Below are 20,573 nucleotides of genomic sequence, written 5' to 3' on the forward strand. Positions count from 1 at the left end.
CACTATCCTCATAGGATTGCAGAGGAGTCACTCGAGGATTAATAGCAAAAGTGGCACCAGAGAAAAATGATTGATTTGTGTTCTGACCAGTGCTATTCTGCCAGTGCCTTTGCCCATCATTCAGCCAGTCTAGACTGTTGACCTCCCATGCCAATGTGATGCAGTCCAAAGCTGGGCCTTAAGGCCTGCATGGCCAGCTGCAGTCTCCCCTGTTGATTTTATAGGAGCACAAGGACAGACAAAATCAGACACTAAAAATAAGTAGTCATTGTTGTTTGCATAATTTGATTTGTTGTTGGAGGCTTGTTGTTGTTGGATGGTGGTCAAAGGGCAGCTATAATGGGTCAGTTTATGGGGAGTAGTTTCACTGAACACAACATCGGTGACCTGCTCTGACAGGTCATCTGATTACAAGGGGTCAGGGGCCCTTTGCCTTTTTCACTCTCCGCATTGTTTACATCTTTCCACGGTCACGTTACAGACAGAGACACTGCTATCACGGTTCCTTTATCTGGATCAGGTACCTCTCTGACTTAAGCTTGATATTTTGACATGGTTGCTCATCAGTCCAACGTCCTCAACAAGATCCTAGGGATTCGGGAGAAGTAGAATAAGAAATGAGCAAGTATGGAAAAGTGCTTTAGAACCAAAGGGGAGTATGCCAATTTCACCTGGCTCTACATTTCGGTATTGTGATGGGCTGGGAGGGGCTTTTAATGTTAAGGGCACAATTTTACCCGCACATCCGCCCGAGGGTTGCACGATCACACCCAATGCCAACAAAGAATGCTATTCTCCAAGCCTTGCCCACTCCCAGAATTGGGGCAGGCCTGTCGATAAAATTCCAACCTATAAGTTAGACCAACGCAAGAACAAAAACAGTCCTGAGCAGTGCAGACCCTGTGCTAACGTATGAATCATTGGACAAGTATCAGAGAGGCCTTGGAAGCAAGGCATTGCCCTGCAAAATAAATATTTTTGCCTCCATTTTGCAGAGGCAAAACAAAGAAAAGATGGTGGAAGAAGAGGGGGAGGGAGTAGAAAAGATCAGAGTGGAAGACAGGAGAGCCAGTTACTGAGCGACAGACTCTCAGAAATATTTTTACATTTTATCTCCTAAGTGATGCCACAGGACGTGGACTAGTAAGGAATGAACACTTTCCCAAAACATTCAGCAATCAAATGAATACAAACCATGAGCAAACTTTAATTAACACAAAAGTGTTTTATGTACATACATTTGAGAACAATTGCAACTCACTGTGGTAATAAATGCTTCAGTAAATTTTGTGCAGAAGTTTGAACAATTAAAAAACTTAAACGCTCCTAAAAGTTTGGATGTGTTAAGAAATGTAGTTTAACTTTTTTTGCCCTTTTGATTTTACACTGACATTTGGTTAACCCACATGTGCAAGGCAATTGACAGAAGTGTATGTTTAGGAAATCTTCAAGTTCAAAATAATTTTTCAGATCAGTTCCCTGAAGGGAATATGTCAGATTCTTTTGACAGTAGAAATAATATTTCAAGAAATTATATAGGAAAAGGAGTGGTTTTTGCAACTGAGCACCATAATGTGGTAAGAGTGTGTCGTATCCAAAATTACGTTGACAGGAAATCACTCAAAATTTGGGGGGTGGGGGCTTTTTAAGATTAAAAATCCCTGATTTCTAATGAGTGGGCACAGCACAGATATATCCTTTGGAAGCGTGGTCTTAAATTACAGCCAGGTACACCCTGATAAGTTAGTTCTTATTTGGTAATTTAGTTCTGACAATGAGGTTTCTATTATATCTTTTTTTAACATTATTACATATCACTAGTGTGAAATCTAAACCACCACAAGAGTAAATTTCAATTGCTAAATGGCATATGGAGTTTTTTTAAAAACAAACAAACCAGTGAAAGTGATTCCGACTGGATTAACATTCTACTCACCACCCAAAAAAATGCAATCGCCATGCATACGCTTGGATCGTTTCTAAGGCTTTGTTACCCAAATCATAGAATCTTTATACGCGGGAGGCCATTTGGTCCACTGAGCCTGTGCCAACCTATGCCCTATCCCTGTAGCCCCGCATATTAAAACCTGCTAAACCCCCCTGACATTGAGGCAATTTAGCATGGCCAATCAACCTAACCCGCACATCTTTGGTCTGTGGGAGTAAACGGGCACACCCAGAGGAAACCCATGCAGACATGGGGAGAATTTGCAAACTCCACACAGTCGCAGCTGGGAATTGAACCATGTCCCTGGTGCTGTGAGGCAGCAGTGCTAACCACTGTGCCACCCATGTGAATTGACCATCTTAAGAATTCAATTTGCTGCTTCCTCATAAGAGAAAATTGCCAGAAGGAAAAAACATCTTTGTCATATTCTGCAAGTGTCAACAGCAAAGCCATTCAAAAATAGTTCAATTTCATGACTAAAGAAGTGTGGGGATGAAATTTGAATGTCTCAAACACATGCCTTGGATCTCAGCTCCTGTGCGCACAAAATTCCAGCAAAATCCATCAGGAAGTTAATTCTGATCTGGTGTATTTCAAAATGGCTGACTGGTTCATTGTATCATCTAAAACATTGATTATTTAACACTAAGTAAAAGACAAATGCACAATTTGGAAATCCGAAGTAACAAAGTATCAGAACACAGAATAGTTAACTCAATTGCCAGTGTATGTCTGATAGACACTTACAAGGATATCAAGGAAGAGATTCTCTGAAAACAAACGAACAGAATCAGGTGAACAGTTGGAGATCAGATAGTGGTTGTGATTAGTCATTAAAGTTGCAGGTTCAAGTGCCATTGTATAAACAGCCAATCCTTTAAACAAAATTCAACGCAAAATTAATTTAAAAATCCTAAATTTTACTGGAGAGTATTTAATTCAATTAAATAGTTGAAAAGACTTTTTGCAGTGTTACGGCAGTAATTCTCACTAAGTGACTTTGGCACTTGGCTTGTTTGCTAACTTGTATAAAACAAAACTGCATACACATCCCAAGCACAAAACAATTATTTGCTTCTTAATAATGTACCAGAGATGATAGAAAATCTGTGTTGTACTTGATAGTTTTCTCCCATTGAGGCTGTTAATTAACATGCTTCACTTATCCTGCAAGTGAGAGAGCAGCCATGTATGGCCATTGCACAGTTGTACAAATATTTAGAGGCCTAAATTTCCCTCCAGGGTAGGTTCATTGCCTGAGGAATGTATGAGGCTGGCCTTGCATTTTAATGGGTTCAGCAACGCAGGCATGGTTTCTGGCAGCAACAGTGAGCCTGCTACTACCAGGAGGGAATGATGATACTGCAGTGCACCAAGTGACAAAGTTAAAGGCCAAAGAAAGAGATGCTTCCACTACTGGGCCCCATTCCCTCCAGGAACAATTTCAACAGGCCTTGCAATGCTGCCTCAAAATCTCTACTATTAGCCATCTCCTAGCAGGCATCAGCATCTGTAGCAATAGAATCCAGGAAAATTGGACAGATTTCTTGGGCTCTTCTTCTGCCATCATTAATGTGGTGAGGTGATGAAGGGGCAGCCGGCTGCCTTCCCAGCTTGGGCAGGAGGATAATCCATAGTGTAGTTCAGGGCGGAATGGGCCTCTTTCACTCAGTTTCATTTTTCCATGCAGAGCTCCTAATTTAGGTCAGTTATCGAGGAAAGAGAGAAAGCCATCGATCTTATTCCCCAACTGCCCCTCAGCGTGCCAAACAGGAGGAAGAGACAACCAATAAGGCCCCTCATTCTGTGCCTCCGGTATAAGTAATAACATTGTGATAAACCTGGAAACATGTTTGTTTTTATAACTGCTTAACCAGGGATAAGTGTCTTCCACTGGAGTGCCAATAAAGGACTAGGCAATGAAAATTGTTAAAAAAAACAGCCCACCTCTGACCGTTTAAAAAATTTTTTAAAAAAGTTATAGTTCAAAAAAAATGTGTCGTATGTAGCAAGTGTAAGAAAATCAGGATTTACTGGGCAATGCTACATCACACGGAATTACTTGCTCCAGCAGCAGTCAACAATTTAGTCTGACCTTTTCATTGTTTCTTTAAAACTGCACTAATTGCAATCTCGCCTTAATTTGCATAAACTATACTGATGCCAAAGTAAATGTTTTTGTACCAAGATCAGATAGAATTGTACTGCACTGGACTGGGCTGCATCAAGATCAATCTTTCTTTAGGGTAAATTTCAACCCCTGCAAGTTCAGAGACAGTGGTTATTCCCTCTCAATAGGGTCTTGGGAATGCATTGCATATGACGGAACCTCTGCCCCTCTCTCTAAACGCTCCAGAAATAATATCTTCTGTTACAAGTCTGTATAGCAGTGAAACTATTGGTCTCCCTTTCGAGCCAGCCAGTCTTTTATCCACGCTTTCCAGAATGGTGTTAACATTGTTCATTTTACTGATTTCAGCCTTTGTAAGCAAGCTGGTTGAACTTGGCACTCTGCCCAAATTGATATTTCACTGCAACTTTGAACTTGAATACCACAGAACAAAATCCCCATCAACATTACTCCTCAAAAGGACAATATCCAGTTTACAGCCTTAACCCAAGGATAACCTGAAACCACAGTAATGGTGACTGACCAGCAGAGACCAAGGAAACGTCGCTGGTGTTTTACCTTCTCTAGGCAGAGATGGTCAGATGTTGAGAAACACTGGCAGTATCTCTAAAATATCACTTGCTGCACATAAGAAATAATTAACAAAAATCACACTGACATTCCCATAAAGTGTTTTTACCCCATTCGAATACCGGAACATGGCTTTTTTTTAAAAAAAACACAAAATTACAATCATTGCACATGTTAACATTCTAATAAAGACAGGACACCTCCTCAACATCTGCTTTTTCTTCCTCCCCAAATTGCAGACAGTAGGTAGTTTTTGCAGTTCATCCAATGGTCACCCTGCAATACTGCAAGAGATCGGCTCAGTCCGTGCCCATTGGGATTAACCTGTGTTGCTCGTATCTTGGTGTAATTTTCTCCCCAGTGCAGTATAGAGAGGCACACTTTCCGATTGCACAGGCGAGAATTCCAATCAATAAGGCGATACCAATCCCGTATATCAAAGGCATCTTAAAGGAATCTAGCACTGGAGGGGAGGAAAAGGAAAGGATGAAGCAGGAGAGAGAGAGAGAGAGAATATGTTAGTGAAAAAACAGTTAATGCTTTTATTTGGTCTGCCCTCCCGACCCCCACATTATGCAAATATTTTTTCTATTTTAGCATCATTTTTATGCAGTCTATCTGAATTGTATTTTTGAGCCCTATTTGTATTCACCCGTTCTCAGCTGCCTGATCATCCTGTTGGTCTTTAATATTGCCTTTACACTTCATTTCCCATTAAGTGCCTATGTTTTAACTATTTCTCACTGTTTTACTGGATTTCCCTTCTTTCTCAGCCATCTGCTTATTATCTGTTATTACTCAATCCTGATTGGAGGAGGAAGAACATGTTAACCAATGGCTTCACATTGACATGAAAAAGGCACTTCAGAATTAGGAATGTCTTGTACAACAATGTCTGATAATTGAATGATCACAGAATAATTATGGCTAAAAGGCAGCCAGTTGACTCATCCCCCTCTATATGCACTTAAGGTGTGCCATTCAGCCCTTTGAGTCTGCACCAACTCTCAGACAGAGCACTCCGCCCAGGCCCTCTGCAACCCCACACATTTTCCGTGGCTAATCCATCTAACCTACACATCTTGGGATACTAAGGGGTAATTTAGTGAATCATATGTACTGTCAGACAGGCCAGTTGGATCTAGGATTTTATCTGTGGAAAAACAACATGACAAAAATCAGAGAAACACAAAGGGAATCTTTTGTGGCCAAAAGCTGTAAATGTGAGGATTATGTACTTTATCTTGTGCGTATGAGCTCAATATCAATGTCACAGTGTAAGAAATCCCAGCTATGTAATCAAACCCGCTTTTATTACATGTTTACTTTCACGAGATGAGCAATTACTGTGTTGTCATAGGAACGTTCTCCTCACAACACTGCTTAACTAACTGCCTTGAGGATGTCACGATCTTAAAATAGACTGGGACAGAAAAAAAGGAGCTATTCTGCCACAAGTATCCTGAAGCACTAGACTGCCAGTGACAGTGAATTCCAGAACCGGGGAGAGGTTGGATTGGAAGACATTATTAAAAAAAAACACCCATCCTTCCGGCATTCACATTAACTGAGCAAAGAAGCATGCAGTCCAACCTGCTGGATTTTTTAGCTTTTGCTGCACTTGGTCAATTCATCGTTTATGGATTCAGAACATCTCGTTCCTAAAGTGGCAAACGGTGGCTCATAAACATTGTATTCTGCACAGAGTCAAATCTGTAGCCAATATATGCACCAATCATACAATCCCTATAGTGCAGAGGGGGCCATTCGGTCCTTTGAGTCTGCACCAACTCTCAGACAGACATTCCACCCAGGCCCTCTGCAACCCCACACATTTTCCGTGGCTAATCCATCTAACTTACACATCTTGGGACACTATGGGGTAATTTAACTTGGCCAATCAACCTAACCTGCACAGCTTTGGTCTGTGAGAGGAAACCATGCAGACACTGGGAGAATGTCCCACACAGTCATCCAAGGCTGGAATTGAACCTTGATCCCTGAACCTGTGAGGCAGCATTGGTAACCACTGCGCCACTCTATCCAAAGAAATCTGTAAATATTTTGAGCGTAACCAATCTCTGCTTATTTATAAAAGACACTTTTGATTTATGTTCTGAACAGCTTTTACAGATTCGTGAAGGGGAAGTCGTGTTTAACAAATTTACTGGATTTTTATGGAGACGTGACTAGTGTGGTAGACAGAGGGGAACTGGTGGATGTAGTGTTTTTAGATTTCCAGAAGGCGTTTGATAAGGTGCCTCAAAAGGTTGCTGCAGAAGGTTAGGGTGCACGGAGTTGGGGGTAAAGTATTAGCGTGGATTGAGGATTGGTTATCTAACAGGAAGCAGAGAGTTGGAATCAATGGATGCTTTTCTGGTTGGCAGTTGGTGACAAGTGGCGTGCCGCAGGGATCGGTGCTGGGGCCTCAACTGTTTACCATATACATAGACGATCTGGAAGAGGGGGCTGAGTGTAGGGTAACAAAATTTGCTGATGACACGAAGATGAGTGGAAAAGCAAATTGCGTGGAGGGCGCGGAAAGTCTGCAGAGAGATCTGGATAGGCTAAGTGAGTAGGCGAGGACCTGGCAGATGGAGTATAAATGTTAGCAAGTGTGAGGTTATCCACTTTGGTAGAAATGATAGTAGGAGGGATTATTATTTAAAGGGTGAAAAGCTGCAGCATGCTACGGTGCAGAGGGACCTGGGGGTCCTTGTGCATGAGTCGCAAAAACCCAGTCTGCAGGTGATCAAGAAGGTGAATGGAATGCTGGCCTTTGTAGCGAGGGGGATAGAATATAAAAAGTAGAGAGGTCTTGCTGCAACTGTACAAGGCGCTGGTGAGTCTGCAACTGGAGTACTGTGTGCAGTTTTGGTCCCCTTATTTGCGAAAGGATATATTGGCCTTGGAGGGAGTACAGAAAAGGTTCACCAGGCTGATACTGGAGATGAGGGGGTTAGCTTATGAGGAGAGATTAAATAGACTGGACCTGTACTCGTTAGAGTTTAGAAGGCTGAGGGGGGATCTTAGAGACTTACAAGATAATGAAGGGGCTAGATAGGGTAGAGATAGAGAGATTCTTTCTGCTTAGAAAGGAAAGCAGAACTAGAGGGCACAGCCTCAAAAAAAAAAGGAGGACGCCATTTAGAACGGAGTTGAGGAGGAACTTCTTCACTCAAAGGGTGGTGAATCTCTGGAATTCTCTGCCCATTGAAATGGTGGAGGCTACCTTGTTGAATATATTTAAGTCACAGGTAGATAGACTTCTGATAGACAAGGGAATTAAAGGTTATGGGGAGAAAGTGGAACTGATCCACTTCAGATCAGCCATGATCTTATTGAATGGCGGGACAGGCTTGAGGGGCTAGATGGCCTACTCCTGCTCCCATTTCTTATAGTTCTTAATGAAAAAAAAACTACTGCCTGAAGATCAAAAGGGTCAAGAGATGTAACATCACTGGCATAAGGGCCAACTGCAATCTGCTAAACCAGCCTTTGGAGGTTGAACTTGGCATTCTGAAGTGAATCATGGCCTTTTCTGAATCATTTGATGTTTAAAGGTACTGCCTGGTTTAACAACAGCTCCAGCCGTCTGAACTTTGATCTTTACCAAGTTAGTCATTCTCAGTCAGGTGTTACCATGGGCTTTAGAGTCCTCAAGCTGGGAAGGGAGAAGAGGAACAATTAAACAGGCTTGTTGCTCTTGCTTCCCATCCACAGGGGATTTTCACAGTAACTTCATTGCAGCGTTACTATAAGCCTACTTGTCACACTAATAAATAAACTTCAAACTTGACTCATCTGGCAAAGTAAGCATGTGTGTGAGCATCTATGAACACTGGGTAAAGAATTGGAATGTGGACGTGATGTCATTAACAGTCAGTAGCCTGTCCCCTAGATTCACACAAAGAAGCAGACTGGTTTCAGAAAAGGACATGAAACTTACACTAGAAATAAAACAATCATACTAATGACGATGGTAAGAACAGAACATTCACCACAAAAATCTATTTCCTTGATAATTTTACAACTGTAAGACATTTTCCCCCCTCAATTTGCCAACACATACAATTCCCCAAATATGAATATCATATCATTGCTGTGCATCTATCAGTATGGACTTGGATATATGATCTTATATAAAATGATGCATCTCATTTCCAGTTCCCAATGAAAGTCAGACAATAAGTTATACTGGAGTTCTATGAGGATGTGTCTAGGGCAGTGGATAGAGGAGAGCCGGTGGATGTGGTCTTTCTAGATTTTCAGAAGGCGTTTGACAAAGTACCTCACAAGAGGTTATTGCAGAAGGTCGAGGGACATGGAGTTGGGGGTAGGGTGTTAGCGTGGATAGAGGATTGGTTGTCAAATAGGAGGCAGAGAGTGGGGGTCATTGGGTGCTATTCGGATTGGCGGATGGTGACTAGTGGAGTGCCCCAGGGGTCGGTGCTGGGGCCTCAGCTTTTTATCATTTATATAGATGATCTGGAGGAGGGAACCGAGTGCAGGGTGTCGAAATTTGCTGATGACACCAAGATTGGGGGAACGGCAAATTGTGCGGAGGGTGTGGAGAGTCTGCAGAAGGATCTAGATAGGCTGGGCGAATGGGCCAGGAAATGGCAAATGGAATTTAATGTTGGCAAGTAGGAGGTGGTCCACTTTGGTAGGAATAATGGTAGGAAGGACTATTACTTACGGGGCGAAAAACTGCAGCAGGCGACGGTGCAGAGGGACCTCGGGGTCCTTGTGCATGAGTCGCAAAAACCCAGCTTGCAGGTGGTCAGGAAGGCGAATGGGATGCCGGCCTTCATAGCGAGGGGGATTGAATATAAAAGTAGGGAGGTCTTGCTGCAGCTGTATAGGGCATTGGTGAGGCCGCAGCTGGAGTACTGTGTGCAGTTTTGGGCGCCGCACCTGCGCAAAGATATTTTGGCCTTGGAGGGAGTGCAGAGGAGGTTTACTAGACTGATACCGGAGTTGAGGGGGTTGAGCTATGAGGAGAGGCTGAATAAACTGGGCTTGTACTCGTTAGAGTTTAGAAGAATGAGGGGAGATCTCATTGAGACGTATAAGATGATGAATGGGATGGATAGGATAGAGGTGGAGAGACTCTTCCTGCTCAAAAAAGACAGTAGGACTAGGGGGCACAGCCTCAAGATAAAAGGGGGGCGGTTTAGAATGGAGTTGAGGAGGAACTTCTTCACTCAAAGGGTGGTGAATCTCTGGAATTCTCTGCCTGTTGAAGTGGTGGAGGCTGCCTCGCTAAATATTTTTAAGACGCGGGTTGATGTGTTTTTGATAAGAGAGGGGAATAAGGGTTATGGGGAGAGGGCGGGAAAGTGGAACTGAGCAGCGACAGATCAGCCATGATCTTATTGAATGGCAGGGCAGGCTCGAAGGGCTGGATGGCCTACTCCTGCTCCTATTTCTTATGTTCTTATTTGTTTTGAAGATATGGCATAACTTTTCAACAAACCAATTTAACAGCAAAATGTTCACCAGGTTAAATTAAGCATTTTAATTCCTTCCCTCATCTAAAGACCATAAGACCAGCAATAGGCCATTTAGCCCCTCGAGCCTGATCTGCCATTGAACAGGATCATGGCTGATCTGACCTCTCTCACTTTCCTGCCCTTTCTCTGTAATGCTCGATTCACTCACTGATCAAAAATCTATCTATCTCAGCATTAAATGTACACAGGGACTTTGTCCCCACAGCTCTCTGTGGGGAGGAGTTCCAAAGACTCTCAATGCTAAAAAGAAATACCTCATCTTAAATTGGTACTTCTTTATTCTGAGACTATGCCCTCTGGTCCTAGACCGAGCTATGAGGGGAAACAGCCCTTCAGCATTTACCCTGTCAAGCACCTTAAGAATCCTATATGTTTCAACAATATCACCTCTCATTCTCCTAAATTCTAGTGGGTACAGCCCCAGCCTGTCTAACGTTTCCTCATAGGACAATCCCTCCATATCAGGGATCATCCTAGTGATCTTCTCTGAACTGTCTCCAATTAAATAACATCATTACTTAAATAAGGGGATCAAAACCGTGCGGGCAGCGCAGTGGCACAGTGGTTAGCACTGCTGCTTCACAGCTCCAGGGACCTGGGTTCAATTCCCGGCTTGGGTCACTGTCTGTGTGGAGTTTGCACATTCTCCTCGTGTCTGCGTGGGTTTCCTCCAGGTGCTCCGATTTCCTCCCACGATCCAAAGATGTGCGGGTTAGGTTGATTGGCCATGTTAAAATTACCCCTTAGTGTCCTGGGATGTGTAGGCTAGAGGGATTAGCAGGTAAATGTGCGAGGGTAGGGCTTAGGTGGGATTGTGGTCGGTGCAGACTCGATGGGTCGAAAGGCCTATTTCTGCATTGTAGGGTTCTATTCTATTCTATTCTCAAACTGATCACAGTGCTGCAGATGTGGTTTCACCACTAACTTGTACAGTTGCAGCAAGACATCCTACTCTTATATTCCAACCCCTGTGAAATAAGGGCCAACATTCCATTAGCCTTCCCGATTAACTGCTGTACGTGTATGCTGGATTTCTGTGTTTCATGCAGAAATGCCCTCAATTTCCTTTGTGTTGCAGCTTTCTGCAGTTCTTTTTTCCATCTAAATAATATTCTGTTTTGTTTTCCCTTCTGAAATGAACTTTACATTTTCCCACATTAGACAGCATTTGCCAACTTTTTGCCCATTTACTTAACTTATCAATATCTCTGCGAATTCTTTGTATCCCTCTTGCAACTTGCCTTTCTGCCTACTTTTGTGTCGTCTGCAAATTTGACTGCAGTATATTCGCTGCCTTCCTCCAAGTCATTAATATATACTGTAAACAGTTGCAGTCCCAGCACTGATCCCTGTGGAAACCTGTTGGTTACAGGTCGCCAATCCATGTCAATGTACTACCTCCAACACTATGGATTCATCTGGCACGTTTTTAAAAGAAACACCCAGGAAACCTGTAAAGTAGCCCCAACCACACTAAAGCACAAAGCACTTCATGTTTACCCAACAGCATGGCCTCAATGAGCAAAGCAAACTCACCTGAAATATCAACGCGTATGGAAAGTGAATCAGATTGCTGCGGGGGCATTTTCTGCCACATTCCAGTCTCTGATTTTACCCAAGGTGTGACTGCACAGAAATAATCCCCGGTAGCAGTCTTCTCAGAACAGTGTAGTCGCAGCCGGAATTCATGCGTACTGACTCGTTCAACACTGATGTCATTGGCGCTACCATCCTTCAGATATGTCACCACTGACCTCTGATCCACTGACACCAGAGGACTTTGGGTTGTGTCATTGGAGAACCGTTGGGCCACAAACCATTCGACCTCATACAAGACATCTAAGAGGAAGATTAATTGATCCAAACAAGTTATTATTGGGTCACTATAATCACTGGCATATTCAAATTCAATTCAACACTTTAAGATTCAATTCCTTCCCTGCAACCTGTTTCTATGCTTTCAGTAAAAACAGAATTTGACTGAAACATTGTGCTGTGTCAAAGAAATGAGTAGATACTGAAATTTAAAGGCTGTGAGTACTCAAAAGATAATCCTTAATGATTACAATCAAAAGAGAGAGAGAGAGAGAGAGGAACACACAGAGAGAAAATGATTGGACAAAAGCAAATTATTGCAGATGTTGTCAAAGCTTTGACAAAAGGCTCATCTGGACTCAAAATATTGGCTCTTTTCTCTCCTTACAGATGCTGCCAGACCTGCTGAGATTTTCCAGCATTTTCTCTTTTGGATAAAGAAAGATTAGTCTATTATGCAGGCAGAGGAAGGGAGTCAAAGCGAGGGTGTTAGTTCCCTGCAAAGAAACCAAGAAAACTGCACCATGCTCATAAAATGCTTTTCAGCAATTCTTCCATGCTAAATCAACATAATACAGACCAAGGGACACACACACACTTTGCTGCAGGAGCGAATCCATGTTGTGAGACCTACCCGTGCCTGTTTAATCTCAGCAACATTTTGTATGACAGGTTGGTCTAAGTGCGAGCTGGATGTTGCAGTGAGAAAAAACAGGCATCTTGGCTCTGTGTTAACAGAGCAAGCAACTGTATCTAGTCAGGGGGCACAGAGAAAGTGAAAAGTAGAGTGTGTGAATTCAGGTATAGAAAGAGAGAAAACAAAAAGATTGGAGTACAAGTGCTTTGTTAGTTTAAATTTCATATCTTTAAATATCTGACCATTAAATCCTGAAGGAATGGGACTGCAGAACTTCAACAGTTAATTTTTTGGTGCCAGAGATTAATTGGCAAGTAATTAACACATGGTTTTAAAAAAAATTGTTTCGCTAATCCGGGTTTACTTGTGTACGTGCTGAATTTAAATGGCCCCAAACAGACTTTCTGCTTCATTTCAGATCAATTCTAACTTTGAGGCAACTTTAGCTTGCACGTACCATGACAGCTGATGAACTTTTAAGCTGCTCAATGGATTGCAATTGGGAGCTTGGATAGAATGATAACATCATGTGAATGCTACGCTGGAATGACACACCTCAAGACAGCTACTTTGGGATTTCTGCTTTTTATTGTGCACCTGCCTTCATCTGCAATTGTTATAATATTTGCACATAAACATACAGTGAAGTTTAAGCCGTTTACATTGCACTGAATGAGCTCCAGACTGCTAATATCATCAATTTCCTTACCTATTGGGCTGCTGAATAGAAACATGGTATAGTTTTATATGTTTTGCATTAGCAGCAAGTTATTTTTGACAAGGCTATTTGAAAGTTAGAAAAGGTCAGTAAGTTTTTAAAACATCCTGACTGCAGCAACATAACTCAAGACCTCAAAAAGGTTACGTGGTGCCAGAGTGATTAAAGATTAAACTCGCACAATATCAAGCCAAAGTTAAATACTTCTACAAAAATCTCAAAGTCACAGGATTTACACTATAAATAGTCTGTTCATTGGTTGCAATGAAAATGGAATAGGATTTGAGTAGAAGGATTTGGAATGCAATGTACCTCTCCAGAAAGAAACCCTTATGTAGACAGCGTCTATGCGGGTGCTTGAGAAATACCACAAACAGGTGCACTGCCCCTCTCTCTGAGGAAGTATTTTAAATGACCTTTTGAAGCAAAGTTTTACCAAGGAAGGGGAGGGGTTAGGGTGAACAGGAAACTAGTTCACATAGAATCCCTACATAGAATCACTGAAACCCTATAGTGCAGAAAGAGGCCATTCATCCCACTGAGTCTGCACTGACCATAACCCCACCCAGGCCCTACTCCCATATCCCTACATATTTACCCACTAATCCCTCTAACCTACGCATCTCAGGACACTAAGTGGCAATTTTAGCAAGGCCAATCAACCTAACCCGCACACCTTTGGATCGTGGGAGGAAACCAGAGCACCCTGAGGAAACCCACACAAAACACAATGAGAATGTGCAAACTCCACACAGACAGTGATCCAAGCTGGGAATTGAAGCCAGGTCCCTGGCACTGTAAAGCAGCAGTGCTAACCACTGTGCTATGGTACAGTTCGGCCCATCGAGTCTGCACCAACTATAATCCCACAACTTTACCCTGCTAGCCCTCTTGACACTAGGGTCAATTTTAGCACGGCCCATCAACCTAACCCACACACCTTTGGACTGTAGGAGGAAATCAGAGCACGTGGAGGAAACCCACACAAACATGGGAAGAAAGTGCAAACTCCACATAGTGACCAAGGCTGGAATCAAAGCTGGGTCCTGGCACTGTGAGGCAGCAGTGCCAGCCACTGTGCCACCCTGTGCAAGAGTAAAGTATCCAGTGTTATCCTGCATAATAGTGTGATTAACAATAACTGACACGTGCCTGCAGTCAAATGCAAAAAATTATACTTGCATGGTGCCTTTTAACGTAATAGAAAATCCCAAGGCACTTCACTGGAGTATTATAGAACATTCAGCCACATAAGGAGATTAGGTCAGATTATCAAATTCTTGGCTTTTTTGGGAGGAATGTGAGACAGAAAGAAGCATAGAGGGTATTCCAGAGGTGGGGGCCTAAACAACTGAATGGATGAAGACACGGCCAAGAATAATGAAGAAATTAAAATCAGGGAATCTCAGGAGGCCAGAGTTAGAGGAGTACAGATATCCCAGACTGTTGTGGGGTTGAAGGAGATTATGGAAATAGTGACAGGCCAGGCCAAGAAGAATTTGAAACTAAGGATGAGAATGCCAACAATGTTTATCTAAAAAAGACTGATTATGTTTACAAAAAAAGGCAACTTCAACAATGTAACATTCTCCAAGCATCACAGACATTGACCTCAAGGGAACAACTCAGCCAAGGAGAAAAGACATTTTCTGTTCCCGTCTTTCAAGAATATCTCACAGGACGTTCCTGCACCTATTACCTCAACCATTACTATCACTCAATTTATATTTTTCCAAGACCCCACCAATCATTTGCCAAGAGATCAGACTGGAAAACAAACCATGTCTTTGCTTTTAAAAAAAAACTACATTTTTATTCAAGATTTAAATTTCCATTTTCCCCTCAATAGAGCGACATTTGGCTTCAATCACCTCTGCCATGGCTAGAACTTTGTCCCAACTACACTGTTTCCATCAGTTTTCTGTAAAATTTCAACAACATTTAATTTGAGATGCAAGACTGGAACAGAATAACTGAGAATCTGATGTACTATTAGCAGGGACCAAGCAATAGGATGGGAGACTTCATTTGAAGAATATTATTCTTTCAGTGAGGTGTTCCTATTCAATGTAGCACATAGGTACTGTACACAGAGGACAGGAGTCAGGCTGTACGAGTAACAAACCATAGCAGATTCCTAAGCAGAGGCAGCTGTTCAGTGGAAGCAGTCACCATGGCTGCCTAAAGATTTCAAATGTAATCTGCTTGAAACCTTGAGTCCTTCAGTCGAACCTATTCTTGGGAAATCAGTCTGCACCCATGATGCTAAAATTACCTGAGTTGTTAGGTATGTCAGACAGATCGACAGTGCAGTTCATTTCCACAGTCTCGCCTTGGAACACGTGAGGCCTCTCAGACAGCAAAGTCACATTAAACCGGGGAGCTGCAGAGATTGACAAGAACATTTATTATACTATTATCAATTTAAGTGCAGCTTTAAACTTTGAAACAGCACTTATGAGAAGGGGGATAGAAACTAGAGTCAAAAGAATTCCTACAGTGCAGAGGGAGACCATTCAGCCCATCGAGTCTGCACCAACTCTTCAAAAGAGTATCTTATCCAGGATCTTCACTCACCTTTACTCAGAGGGTAGTAAGGGCGTGGAATGCCCTGCCTGCAGCAGTTGTGAACTCACCAACTTTAAGGGCGTTCACATGGTCTGTGGATAGGCATATGGATAGCATTGGAATAGTTCAGGTTAGAGGGTCATTAGATTGGTTCCACTGGTCGGCGCAACATCAAGGGCCGAAGGGCCTGTACTGCGCTATAATGTTATATGTTCTATCCCCATAACCCGGAGCATTTATTATGCTTAATCTACACAAAATAGATATCTTTGGAACTACTTACTGTGTGGAATTTGCGCATTCTCCTCGTGTCTGGGTGGGTTTCCTCCCACAGTCCAAAGATGTGTGGGTTAGATTCATTGGCCATGTTAAATTGCCCCATAGCATCAGGGGGAGTAGCAGGGTAAAAATGTGGGGTTACACGAACAGGGACTGGGTGGGATTGTGGTTGATGCAGACTCAATGGGCTGAATGGCCTACTTCTGCACTATAGGGATTCTATGATACTTTACATGCATGACTCTTGCACTGAACAATTAAAAAGGAGGGAAGGTTCACTCTTTTTTGCCGTGCAGCAGTGAGCCCAGGTCACACAATGTCAAATTTAAAAATCTGTTTCCTCCTAACCTGCCCTGAAGGCACTGAACACTTGCTGGCATCAATTCTGTTGGCACAGGGTGAACTCCCAACACTTCATCTTTAAAAAAAAAAACACCTTTTCGGTAATTAGAACTGCAATATACCTGGCTATACTAAAAGTTGAAACTAAATTTACTTAAGAGTTTTAACATCGAAAGTCAATGGGTATCTCGTGGTCACATGAAGTGAAACCCATAATAAGCCATTTTGTATCAAATCTGCAACACTGGTGGCTTAAGAAGGATAATGAAGCATTAAGGTCAATACTTCTTCACCAAGCTTGTTTAAAACCCAGGCAGGGGGACATGGTTACTCCAAAATACAACATCTCCACAAGATGTGGAAATCTTTGTAAAAAGAGAGATAACAGCTGTCTAAATGGCAGTACTGGGATCCTTGGTCGAGTTTGGATAAATGTCTAAATTTCAGGCCCCCTAGTCTACATTACCATTTGGATGTCACAACAGCCCATGGACCTCGCACAGCACGGGTCAGGCCATTTAATTCTACCTGTGCTTCTATTTTGTACTCGTGTGTTGACTGACTTTTTGAAACCTGGGAGGAGAATCTCTTGTTATCTGACATTGTTCCGGGAATGGGTGGCACTGGTGCCAATTAACTCAGATGCATGGCGTGTTCCGCATTTTCATCCAATCGGAAAGCTCCGGGGGGACTGTGCAGGTGTTGAGCCTCCACAAGGTTTCCAGATTCTAAACTGCCAAACCATCCATGCAGAAGAAGTATTTTTTCACACAGTCAACCTTTTGTCAAACCAGATCTGAAAGATACGTACACCAATATTTCATCTGCTGATGACCCTTTCAATTGTTTGATTAAATTCAAAACCTACCTGTTGTTCTAAAGGCAACAGCTACAGTGTTGGACAAATTTCCAACTACTTTAGACCACTGCCCATTTGTATCTGGAGCCCAAGCTTGGACAATACAGTAGTACGATCCTTCATCAGAAAATTGGGTCCTGTACAGGCGGAAACGGAACTCATCATCACCAACTTTTTCAAGAACAACATCCTCCAATCGGTCCCGATCATCCCATTTCTCCAGTTTGACCACCGAGTCCTTGGTCAACGAGATGAGTGTTTTGCTGTCCTTTGCATCAGTAAAAGCTGGTTCATTCATCGCTATAGCTACAGAATATTGAGGAACTTCTACATGCTCTGCAAAAACACTGCAGATCATCTCAAAGGTGTTGCCTCGCGTGGATACTGGTTTCTCTTCTGTTGCTACAATATTCAGAATTGGGTCTAAAACAGTGAAGAGAATGTTATTAAATGCAATTTAAAAAAAAGGTTCATTGAAATCCTAAACCAGTGACTGCTATGACTCAAAGACAACACCACATATTATGCAAACTAATCATCGTCATGAATTATTCTACTAGTGATAGCAGAACTTAGTGCGCGATGAAGAAGTTTGAGAATTATTGCCTATGTCTTGTTCTCCCAATCAAAGCCACATAATCATGGAAAATAAGCAAGAGGTCAGGCAAATACCAAAGAGTTGATGGCATGGAAAAGGAGGATTGGTTAACAAAATCTGGCCCACATCAACCCCTATCGGAAAATAATTGTCAGATAAGGATAAACAATCTCCAACAGTAACATCGAGTCTGCAAAATGCCAGATTTTTAAAAATTTGAACAAGAACTGTGGGAGTATTTTACCTTCTGTTTTCCAGAACATTTCAATGGTGAGGGAAGAATTTTCCTGTTTTTTCAGCCATACATCACCTCGTTGTTTAGCCCAGGCAGTAATATCGCAAAAATATTCTCCTCTGTCTGCGGGAAGGGCATGTTGCATCTGAAACTTGAAAGCATGTAGCTCAGGTTTCATAAAAACAACCTCCCCCTTTTCTGCTCGTTCACGATACTTGTTGTCCAATTTTAGTGTCCAATCCTGGTCCATTGTTGCTACAGGCACAGTTGCTTCAGTAGCACCACTCTGTCCTTTTGGGTTGAAATACCAGGACACAGTCAGCTTTGTATCATCCGCGTTTTCTAAATTCAACACCCGGCACTCAAGCGCCGCTGACTCTCCTGAGGAACGAGGTACCTTGATGGAAGTTAGCTGAACAGTGTACGTAGGATCTGTAGATTGGATTGGAGCAAAGATTACCTCTAAGACAGACTGCAAAACTAACATAAGCTGATACAGTTCGACCACTAATCAGTGATACCATAGATAATTATTTTTAAAAAGTTGCAATTTGATTTTCAATAAACAAGTTGATTACATTCCTAAAGAACATTCCTCTTCCAATAACATGTTATATGCTGGTTTGAATTGCCAGACTTGAGCCGTTTTTAACAACACTCATGCAAAGGAATGTCGCGAGAATCTCAAAGCATCCCATCAACGTGCAGAAGCATGGCTAGCTGCGTAGAACATTTCCTCTTGGTTATCTCAAAGCAGCAAGGGAAAAATGGGGCAACATGTACAATTCGGCTTAACAAACTACTCCAGGCTAACAGTCAACTATTCCCTCCCAGGACAAATCAGGGTACATTCACACTGCAGCTGTATTTACAGCTGCACCAATCCCATGTTAGTCCAAATGTAGCCTGAATCTGGAAATCAATGGCTCATTGTCCAACAGTGTAAAAAGGAGGGCTAATATAACACTTTTTCAAGGGAGAGAGAGAGAAAGAGAAAGAAAACAGGGGACTGCAGGCCAGTATCAGTATCACATCAGCTGTTAGGAATGTGCTGCAATCTATTATTAATGGCGTCTTTGGGATGCACAGAGGAAATCATAGTGCAATCTGACAAAGTTAACACGCTTTAATAAAAGGCAAATCATGTTTAACAAAAGTATTATTGTTTTTGAAGATTACCTAGCAGGGTAAACGAATGAGAACTTGGGGTACGAGGAGTAAGCTTGGATTTCCAAAAGGCATTTAGTAAGATGCCACACAAAAAAAAAGGTTAATAGACAAGATAAGGGCTCATAGAGTTAGGGTAATCTACCAGCACAAATAGAGGATTGATTAACCGACAGGCAGCAAAGAAATCAGGATAAGTGGGGAATTAAGTTGGCAGGTTATGATTAGTGGAGTTCCATAAGGCTCAGAGCTGAGGCCTTATTTACAATCTATGACTTAGTCAGAGAGAGAGAGAGAGAGTGTGAGAATTTACTGAAAATACTAAGCTGGGTGAAAATGTAAGCTGTGGAGGGCACAGTGGCCGGAAAGAGATACATAGACAGGTTAAGAGAGTGAGCAACAAGGTAGTAGATAAATTATAATGTGGGGAAGTGAGAGGCTATTCACTTTGGTTGCAACAACAGAAAATCAGAAATGTTTTATAAGGTGTGGAACTTGTAAAAGATCTTTAGAGGGGTAAAGGGTGTTCAGGGGATTTGAGGGTACTCATACAGAGAACACAATGTTAATATACAGGTACAGCACGCAATTAGGAAGGGATAGGCACGTAGGACTTTATTCTTGCGCTCCATTAAGTTTTGCGATAACTGCACAGCAGTTCGGAGAGATTACTTGGAAAAATGGCCAGAAATTTTACAGCTCCCCTCTCCCCCAAGAGAGGGTATGGAGAAGCAGTAGGGGGAAGAGAGGAGATGGGGAGGTCAAGTGTAAAATTGCATGGATGGAACTCCTTCTAAGTTTCTGTTGCCTTGACCTGGTTGTGATTTCTTTCTGGCACAGGAAGGGTCTCCAGCAGAAAGCCTGCCTTTTTCCCCAGTTAAGGTCCTTAAGTGAAGGCCAGATAAATACGACATTCAATCTGAGGAAGGAGGGCCCTTCCGACTAGGGTCATCTTCTGGAAATCCCTCCATATCATCTCCTCTGCCCCCACCTCCCCCGAGACTCCAATATTAACCTTGCAATTCCCCTAAGCGTTCCTTATCCTTCCTTCCTTCTGGGGCCCAAGACTTACCTCCGCGCAGCGCCTCTTCCGACCACTGCAGCACTGTGCCTAGAGGGACTTCACAGCCACTGGCCAATTGTAAGATTTTGACAACTCTGAATTTGGAAGTCTCTAATATTCATAAATT

At 42.5% G+C, this 20,573-nt stretch overlaps 1 protein-coding gene across 1 annotated transcript in view; it reads right to left on the reverse strand.

The window, feature by feature from the left end:
* Positions 1 to 1,205: 1,205 nt before the first annotated feature.
* The window catches only part of LOC145353230 (prostaglandin F2 receptor negative regulator-like), a 67,116-nt gene continuing 47,748 nt past the window's right edge, over positions 1,206 to 20,573 (reverse strand). The window contains exons 5-9 of the mRNA XM_080203777.1: positions 18,226 to 18,648; positions 17,393 to 17,806; positions 15,611 to 15,718; positions 11,702 to 12,004; positions 1,206 to 5,112 (exon numbers count right to left, since the gene is read on the reverse strand). Of these exons, the coding sequence (XP_080059903.1) occupies positions 4,949 to 5,112; positions 11,702 to 12,004; positions 15,611 to 15,718; positions 17,393 to 17,806; positions 18,226 to 18,648 (1,412 nt within the window). The 3' untranslated portion in view covers positions 1,206 to 4,948. The remainder of the gene's footprint in view (positions 5,113 to 11,701; positions 12,005 to 15,610; positions 15,719 to 17,392; positions 17,807 to 18,225; positions 18,649 to 20,573) is intronic.

The sequence above is a fragment of the Carcharhinus amblyrhynchos genome, chromosome 15 (genome assembly GCF_965287045.1).
Source record: "Carcharhinus amblyrhynchos chromosome 15, sCarAmb.v2.hapA, whole genome shotgun sequence".
Classification (NCBI taxonomy): domain Eukaryota; kingdom Metazoa; phylum Chordata; class Chondrichthyes; order Carcharhiniformes; family Carcharhinidae; genus Carcharhinus; species Carcharhinus amblyrhynchos.